The following is a 9,481-nucleotide window of genomic DNA, read 5'->3' as shown; positions in this document are numbered from 1 at the left end:
CATCAATATTATTTCAGAATAGTATGGCATGCACAAAAATGGATAGAATGGACACTTTGTGAGGCTGAAAGAGCTTTGGAGCAGCATTTCCATTAAAATTTGACTTCTACTGGACAAAAGCTCTGATTAAGGCTTTATTATTGAAGAAATGGGTTGCTGGTGCTGTGGTGTGGTGGTCCTGTTTGAGTGATGTGCCAATTTCAGAAAGATCACATCTAATATGTGCCTAGGGGGTTGAATGTTTCTCCATCCGTTTAGGTCAGCTAAATTAGGATACAAATTTTTTAAGAAGAGGTTTTCTGGTGAAATTTCTATTGCTTCCTGCTTCCAGTCATCTCAAAATACCTCAGGAATAGCCTTTCAACTCGTTTTCTAGCCCTTCTGCTTCCAGAAGGAACTAGAAAATGCAGACTTGTGAAAATGAAAAAATAAATGACCCTTGTGCAATCACTTAAAGATTCATTTTACATTTTGGACACAAATTGAAGTAGATTTTTATTTTGTCAATCTTTACATCACGGAATTTATTCCTGCTGTTTTGCAGATTGTATATGATGTCAAAAGCCACGCATGGTGCTAGTTTTAGAAGTTCTTGAAGAGGGAAAATGAAGCAAAATGCAGCCAGTTTCCCACCTGTTCTAATGACCTATGTGACTCTGATTTTGTAAAGATTATTTTATATCATAGGTATGAAGATGTTCACACTTGGTTAAGGGCATAGGTATCCTGCAGAATTTCTGAGCGTTGAAAATGTCTGAAGAATAAGAGAGTCTCCTCTATTTCACTTGTTTTTTGCCTGGACAAAAATAAATCAGTAACTGTGCTGCTTTGCATTTATAGGACACAGCAGTCATGGTTTGGCATAAAGCTAAGTAAAATCCAAATTCTTACAATGATCTGCTGTTTTTGAACGCAGATGGACTGTCATATATTATTGTAGCTGTCACGCTGTCTGCAGTGTCTCACCAGGAAACAGGGCAGACACCCCCAACTGGTGGTATAATTTATAATTAGATTTCACCATGCCAGTAACAAATTTGCACTCCTGGATCACTATACTAGTTTTACCATAAAGTCCCCTTAGACTCTCCAGCCCATCCTGCCACACAGACAAACTGGACTTAGTGATAATGGTCACATAAACCAAAAATCACACCACATCAGCTTTCTCCCAGTCCCAAAGGACCAGTCACTTACCCTCAAATCAATTAGTACTCTGGATCTCACATCAAAGACAATGCTGGCAGCCAATTCTCTAGTAAACTAAAGGTTTATTAACCAAGAAAAAGAAATTAGAGTTATTGAGAGGTTAAAGCAGGTACGTTAACAGGTAAGTCAAGGTTTGTAAGTCCAAAATGGCAGCAGAGATTTAGTAATCTGCCAGTTTCCCCAAAGTCTTTTCAGGGCTACCCAGAATAACTTTGGGATCTCTGTTTTCTTGTTCAGTTATTCTGTCCTGTTAGAATCCAAACAGTCCAGAGATAAAGGATCTCTTTGAATCAGTACTTCTAGCTTCTTTTCACAGACAACAAGCTGACAAGTGTCTGTACTTACACAATGGTCAATTGCTTTGCATTTAACACTCCTCTTCATTTCCATTTGATGAATTATGTAATCACAAGGATATACATAATATAAATGACTACCATTACATTATAATAGGAATAGATAAGTGAAAACAACACAAGTAACGTTCCGTTAGTTTTCATGAAGTTCTGACACCTGAATACACTCTTACATTAACACACACTATTTAATTACCAGGCATGCATAACGTAACTATAATGTAATAGTAAACAACAGGCTATAGATAGGTGAAAACAATACAATTAACGTCTCCTTTGAGCTGTTATTAACACACAAGTGAATTGGCCTGAACATATACTAATACATTTAACTCCTTTGATATTCACATATAAATGAATTGGCCTATAGCGATGGCCTGAGCTGGTCTGTCCATGTGACAGTAGCTATTAAGAATGACATGCCAAAGATATAAGGAAGGAATAGGAGCCAAGAAACTAAGTTAAAAGCAGATCCTTTGATTGCAGGAAGAATAAGAGATTCACATTGAACTAAATCTGACATAGCCCAATCATATCTTGCCATGCTTGCGTCTGTGTGTGTGTGTGTGTGTATAGCATAAGCATACTTTGAAAATGATATTAAGCAACTATTCTTAAGTCTCTTAAAGGAGTAGCCTTTTAAAAATGCTTAGTTTACTTTGAACAGCTAATCAGATTATGTTTATAAACATGTTGGACTTTAAATGGAAACTGACAAAGCTCCCAGCAACAATGCTCCAGCTTCTGGCAAGTCTACATATCAGCTTCTTGCTTTAAATGAACCTGCCTGAGGATCCAGTGTTAGGGCTTGTTGGGCTGCGCAGGCCATATGGTCATTATAACTGTGGATAGAAGTGGCCCAGGTTGTTTTGCCATGGGGACTATTTTTAAGCAGTTGTTGGGCGCACTGAAGAGCTACTTAGGGATGGTCACTTAGCGTGGGTGGACACTCGTACGGATTGAATTAAGTCTGTGTGTTTGTAATATACAGTTAAGAATGAAGTTACAATTGCACAAAAGTTAAGACATTCAAAGTTAAGGTTCTCATAGCACCCTTACCTCTGCCCTTAACAGTCAGAAAAGTGGGTTGCCTCATACCAACAGAACACAGCATAACAAATATACTATATAGACTTTGAGAAGAATTTGACAGGAAGGATTATAAGTTCAATACCAAACTCATAAGTCATATGTACAGATATAATTAATCTTTACTATGTGTCTTTCTCATACTAACCACTTACTGCTGATGTATGTGTGGACTCATCTCTTTAAGTGCTTGTGGTTTTGTCCGAACATCAGTGCTTCAAGTGTGCTCTATTTGATATGTTCATCAGCACCAGAAGGGCATTTTATCCTGCATACTAGATACGTCAGGCAGCAAACCAATGTCCTATGCATGCTATTTTAAAACATTTGAAATGTTATTTCCAGACCACGTTTATTTAAACACGGCAAGCATTTTGATTCAGCATGGCACAGGTGTGACGCTTAAAGTTTAAAATAAAGTTGATCTGTATGAGCGTAAAATATGCAGCTGAGAACTGTCTTAGTTGGAAAAATAAAAAATGTTCCCACCCTAAAATAACTCAAAAACAGCACCATGGATTTGTATTTAATTTTCCAAACACTGAGCATGAGAAATTTTCAGCCCTCCCCTCCCCTCCCAGGTCATTTCTGAAAGAGCTATAAGGAACTGGAAATTACAGAATAGCATGGTAGTTACATCTCATTGGTAACCAGAGCATTACTGCCAAAGCAATAATAAACCCACAGCCACCTACTATAAGCTAGTTTGTATTTCAGAGGTGTAATGACAGCAGCAGAAAGCTGAAATAATGACTGACCCAGCTTTCCATGCTGTTAAGTTGTATTAAAAAAAAAAAAAGGCTAGCTCAATTTTACTAGGTCTAAAAAGTCAGTGTGTAGACAGTGCTAATTGGTCTTGTAATCCCATAGGCTTCCGTCAGTTAAAATAGTTTTGCTGCCATTTATGCGTAACCTGTATGCATGGGCAGTGCGTGACTCTTACATTTGAGGAGGCTGGGCCTGAGGGCCTGAAGCTCCCTAGAAGTAGGGGCGGCCACCAGGGCCCAGACTGTGGTCCTGCCCCCTGCTCTGCCCTGAGGCCTGCCCCCGCTTTGCCTCCTCCCCATGAGGCCCTGCTCACACTCCATCTAAGGCCCCACTCCCGCTTGGCCCCCCCCCCGCACCTGCCGCCTCTCTGCTCCCTTCCCCCGAGTGGCCCCCCCCCCGCCCACCATCCACACCTCTCTGTCTCTCAAGGGGCAAAGAGGTGGGAGCAGGGGGCCGTGGAGTTAATTGGCGAAGACGCACGGGTGGGTGGGGGGGTATAGGGGAATAGGTGGAGTGAGTGCAGGGCCTCGGGGGGGGAAGAGGCAGACGGGGTGGGAAGAGGAGCAGTGTGGGCAGGGCTACCGGGGAAGAGCGGGCTGCAGGAGCGGGGTTTTGGGGCGGAACGTGGGCAAGGCCACAGGCGCCTTTTCGGCAGTGGTGCTCCAAAGACGGCAGGCTGGTGGTGTGCCTCCAAAGGGAGGTGCGCCGCATCCTGTTTGTGGAGGCTTAGCCTCCCCTGGCCTATACCTGCTGCCCATGCCTACACGCTGCTTTCTATCTTAAAAGCTGTGTTTCAAACTCTGGTTTTGAAGTATTTAAAGGGCCTCTCTTTAACACCTATTACTACAAGTGTTGTTTTCAGTTGTTCCAGTATCCACCACTGCTATTAAATTAACATCTATATCTTACTGTCTTTCTCTCTCCCTTTGCTGTGATCGCTTCCAGTCATTTAAGGGGCACTTCTCATTAGATTGGTGGTTTCCAAACTTTTTTTTGTTAAGCCCCTTTGGAGATTCATGTCCCCTGCATGCCCCAGCTCTCTCTAAGGAGGCCTGGGCTGGAAGGATGCAGTATCTGTGGGAGCACTGGGAGGAAGGTACGCACTATGAGGAAGTCGAAGAAGCCTTCCGTTCCCTACTGGAGCAGGAGAGGAGCAGAAGGCTGCATCCCATGAGCATCTGCCCTCTTCCAAGACAAAGTCCAGTTGAATTGGGCTTGTTTTTTTTTTTGTTTTTTTAAAGCCGCTTTAATATTTTGAGGTGAAGGATTGTTTTATTTGAAGGTCGCCTATTTGGGTGGGGTTTTTTTTGTCATAGGTGTCTTGAACACAAAGTTATAGTTTAAAAATGGCTGTAGGAGTATTTTTAGTGATTGACGGGAGGGTCAATGTACATGTGAATCTTTAGCATTTTAGAATCCTCCTATCCCCACTCTGTCAATTAAGAAAACACACCAAAATTTGTGAACTTTCTGGCCTGCCCACTGGACATAGCCTATGCTCCAATTTTTTGTCCCATACCAGGCTATGCTTCAACTGTTCAGCATGGGAATGTATCACAGTGAGGCAACAGAAACCACTGAGGATGGAGAGAGCGAGGATGATCTTTTTAACAATGTAAGGACACATAATTATTTTAATATTTTTATGTGTAACAATGTATGCAGCAAAACTAGAACTACTAAAAGAAAATGGAGTTTGTATAAACATCCCCACTCCCCTCCCCCTGAAATGAAGTTTGTAAGGTTAGTCCTTACAAAAAGAAAGGCTTTGGCTAACCTCCCCTATGCCTTGTCTCATACCATAAAGCCAGGGGCCTATCAGTGAAAGGCAACAACTGTAAAACCCATCAAAGGAACCAGCCTAATCCAGGCAAGTCCTTGTCGCTCGCCCTCTGGCAAACAGCTTAGTTCAACTCAAACCCTGATCAGAGCTGCAGGTGCCCCGTCCCCCTTGCAAACGTGTGGGGCTGAGCGCCAGCCAGCCCCTGCAGAAGAAGGGGATGGGCCCCACCTCTGGTCACATCCATCCGCTTCCCCTCGGGAGGGTCCTTCATCTGCGCCACCCCTGTGCATCAGGGCACTTGGGCCCTGCCAGTCTGTGGCTGGGCCTTAAATCGGCCTCGATTGAGGCAACAGCCCTTGGCCCTGGCCCCCAGTGAGTGGGCCTGGCTCCCCCTCGGGTGCTGGGTTCCGCCCTCTAGCGTGAAGGGGCCAGAGGAGAGGAATCCTAGCTCCGCCCCCTACGGCTGGGGGCGGGGCGGCGGGTGGCTCCTACCCCGGGCGCTCAGTGACGTAGGGGCCCTGGGGGGGAAGGGTCTGGTTGCGTCAGGACGTGCAGCCGCGGCGCGGGCCGGGCCGGGCCGGGGCCGTTGGTCTCCATGGAGCGGAGGCTGGCGCAGTTCCGAGCCGCGCGCCGCGCCCCCCAGCCCACAGCGGCCCCGGCAAAGGCGGTGGCGGCTCCAGCTAGCGAGCAGCGAGCAGGGCCGGAGGCCGCCCTCGGCCCGCGGGACCGCCCCGCCCAGGTGAGTGGGGGAGGGGGTTCGGGCCTAGACTTGCCCTGCCCCGCGCCGCCCCTCGCGGGGTGGCGCCGGGACCCCAGCGCTGCTGCCGGTACCACGTGCCGTGGCTCGTGCTCCTGGGGACCTCCAGCGGGGTGACCCTTGACCCCCGTACCCGCCGCCGGTCAGAGGCGGCGCGGGCCCAGCGCCGCGGGGGCGGGCGGTGTCTGGGAGGCCGCCGGGGGGGGTTGGGGTTCCGGAGGAGCGGGGCAGCCCGGCGCAGGGCCCCTCCCCCACACACCCCGCCTGCTCTTGCCCCTCAGGAAGCGGCGCGCAGGCCGGGACCCCCGCGGGACGTGGCTGCCGGTGCTGCCGCCCCCTGGGGCGCCCGGGCTCTCCTGGCCCACACGGCCCTGCTGAAGTTCCTGCTGTGGCTGGTGCTGCTGGGGCTGGCCGCGGAGCTGCAGTTCGGGCTGCCCTGCTTCGTCCTGTCGCTGTTCTACTGGCTCTACGCCGGCACGCGCGGCCCCGGCGAGAGGCGGCCGGGCGAGAGAAGCGCCTACTCCGTCTTCAACCCGGGCTGCCAGCCCATCCAGGGCACGCTCACCGCGGAGCAGCTGGAGCGAGAGTTACACTACGGACCCGCGGCCGGGAGGTAGCGGCTGGCGCCAGGGACCTGGGGGCGCAGCCTGCCTCGCAGTAGCTGTGGGCGCGCCTCCCGCTCCGGGAGCTGGGGCCACCTCAGGCTGCTTTGCCTGCGCTTCCCCTGTCCTGCCCCTGCTCGCTGCCCTGCCTTAGGCGCACTCCTCAAGCCAGGTGTGAACTGTGTCCTCCTGGCACTTCAAAACCAACAGTGCTTCATGGACTGAGCGCATTCGAGTCTATGGGACAGTGCAGGGAACATGGACTATAATCCACTTGCTTCTCTGTTGCGGGAAAGCTGAAGATCAAGAGGAAGCTGCAGGCATGTCCTATGGGCACCTGGCTGCAACAGCAAAGCAAATTCCACAGGAAAAATGCTGAGTGGTATATATTGGGGGAAAAATTCCAAATTACAGGACTGCAGAGTCCCCAGGGCCCTGATTGTAATGAATAGGGTATTTTACACCTCTGAGCTACATTCAGTTTATGGTTTCAAGGTTCTTTGTGCCAAAACCAAATCTGTTTTTTAAATGAAAGTTGAAATTTGGGAACACAAGTTTTGCAGCAAGGGGTAAGTTTAGCTGCTGGAGAATCTCAAACAGTGCCCTCCTTGTCAATAACAATAGACATTTATTTAGCTCTAGTGAGGCTTTTAATAGTATGATTAATAACTGTTTCTCCTCGCCTTTATCACTGTAATTGCACTTCGGCAGGCTGCTAGTCCTGCCATTTATAAAGGGATGATGGTGATAAATGAGGCAGAGAACTGGAGATGGTGAGGGAAAGTCAGCTGACTTGGAATCCATAATTTTCTCATAATATTCCTAATTATGCAGATTAAGGAATAAATTCTTCAACAGAAGAGGTATTGAGCCCAGCACCCCACAGGTCCTGTGAACTCCTTTGTAATGCTGCATGGAGGATGGGTTATAGTCTGCACTCAGCCAAGTTAAGTTTACAGCCTGTACTGTAAGGTTTGATTTTCCATCTTCTTACTTAATCCTTATGGAAATGTGATTTATTATAAAATAATTATCCTGCTTTAGAATCCAGTCCAAGAGTTACTTCCGGTTTCAAAGTAAAATGTAGGCTTCAGGAGATGAAAAATAATCATTAGAGCTTCAAACTCTGCCAAGACTGCCTACTTAATGAGCAGTGATCTCTTTATAGTTATTGAGCTGTTCACAGCTGTAGATGGGTGAGATCTAATACAAGAAAAAATACAATGCTATTTTGTCCTGGTTATTGAATATGTATAATTAACTCCCATTCCAAGAAATCATTTTGGTTTCTGGCTGGACAGACAACTTTTATCATCATTGGGTATTCAACTTGAATTGTTGGAGGTTCTTGCCTCTGGCAGATGCTATACTTTAAACTGTGAGAGGTTTCTCTAGTACAAGTCTCCATGGAAGGGTTTACTCCAATAATTTGTGCCATGGCTTTTCAATACTGACTAATGTTGTTAGGTTTTCCTCAAATGTATTGTATCATGATGGGACCATACCCATAAAAAAAAATCAAATGTTTTTAGTGTGATTGTAATTTATTCCCTTTTGTGTAACAGATGATATATAGTAAATAACACTTTGCAGTCCAAGTTACCAGCATGAAATGGGAAGGGACTAGATAGAGGAGAAGTGCTTCAGATAGTGAGATGCTCTCACTGACTTAATCAAAGTGAAAGGACAATATTAGTAAGGATATCAATCATACTTATGCAGCTCTCCAGCTAGTGATTAGCCTTCTAGCTTTAGATGGTTTGCTTTGATAATTAAAGACTGATTAGATTTGCATGAAATGTTAGTGGTACCTCAGTCTCTTAGAAAGAATTAACACATACCAAGTAAAACATCTTTTCTGATTTGGACAGTCATCTGTTCAAAACACTAATTTAGATACCCAGTCTGATTCTAGTGGGGGTCCTACTGTTCACCAGGTATTCTAATGGAGTAGCTGTTGCTATGAGGGTGATCAAGAAAGTTGCTAACACTGCAGAAGTAGAAGATGGTTTTTAGGCAGACTGCTTGAGGACATAAACTCTCAAATGATTTAATATCCACTCCATAAAGGCTTTTCTGTTTCTTTGAGTGAATCATAACTTGTCACTTAAGTCTCCTTGAAAATATTCCACCAAGAACTGTAAAAAGTAGCCAGAAGAAACAAACCACACCAGTAACAACAGATTTATGTGTCAAGGAAATTACATTCCAAGGAGAAATAAGGTAGCTACACATCCATTTAATGGGTACAGGGAGCATATATGGTCTACATATACATTTTCTATAGCTGCCTGTTTCTTTTTACATGCAAAGAAATCACATTCAAATACATACTAACATTTAAACATTCATGAAAGAGTACATATTTTGTAGCAGCAAAAATAGGCAAAGTTTTCACTCACTAAAACCCCTTAGTTACATAATCGCTATGTGTGCATTTAAAGTCTGGCTCCAAACACTTTGAAATAAATTAGCACAGTGAGTGAGCATGTTGCTACAAGGCACAAAAATACACATTCACAAATGCAGGTTAAAAAGATACTGCAAATTCTGAAGCATAGTTAGCAGTCAAACAGAAGACAGCAAAAGGATTTATTGAAGATGCTGATCAAATGTGTGAAAACTGTCTTCTAGGCCCTGTCTGAAAAATGTTTATTTTTTCTAAAGGCAGGATCGAATAAATTAGCCTAAATATTTTGACATGGTGGGTCACTGAGAACCAGGATTTTTTTTTTCATTGTAATTTGTTTTACCAGCAGCTTCTCACAAAACTAACTTCATGTATCTAATCGAAGTGATTTTTTTTTTCTCTGAAAGATGATCTGCACAAGAGGTGAAGGATAGAGAACTTGTATTTTTCTTTACTACTTTATGACAAATAAGAGGATGCTTGAAAGTTTCCTCCAAAATTATTTTT

At 45.3% G+C, this 9,481-nt stretch overlaps 1 protein-coding gene across 1 annotated transcript; it reads left to right on the top strand.

The window, feature by feature from the left end:
- Positions 1 to 5,709: 5,709 nt before the first annotated feature.
- On the top strand, positions 5,710 to 8,091 carry SAYSD1 (SAYSVFN motif domain containing 1). Its single transcript, XM_037895541.1, has 2 exons — positions 5,710 to 5,944; positions 6,244 to 8,091. The coding sequence occupies exons 1-2, from the start codon at positions 5,801 to 5,803 to the stop codon at positions 6,577 to 6,579; spliced, it is 480 nt and encodes a 159-aa protein (XP_037751469.1). The 5' UTR covers positions 5,710 to 5,800; the 3' UTR covers positions 6,580 to 8,091.
- The last annotated feature ends 1,390 nt before the right edge of the window (positions 8,092 to 9,481 follow it).

The sequence above is a fragment of the Chelonia mydas genome, chromosome 3 (genome assembly GCF_015237465.2).
Source record: "Chelonia mydas isolate rCheMyd1 chromosome 3, rCheMyd1.pri.v2, whole genome shotgun sequence".
Taxonomy (NCBI): domain Eukaryota; kingdom Metazoa; phylum Chordata; order Testudines; family Cheloniidae; genus Chelonia; species Chelonia mydas.
Note: the sequence above shows the minus strand (reverse complement) of the source record. Positions and strands in the feature narration are given on the sequence as shown.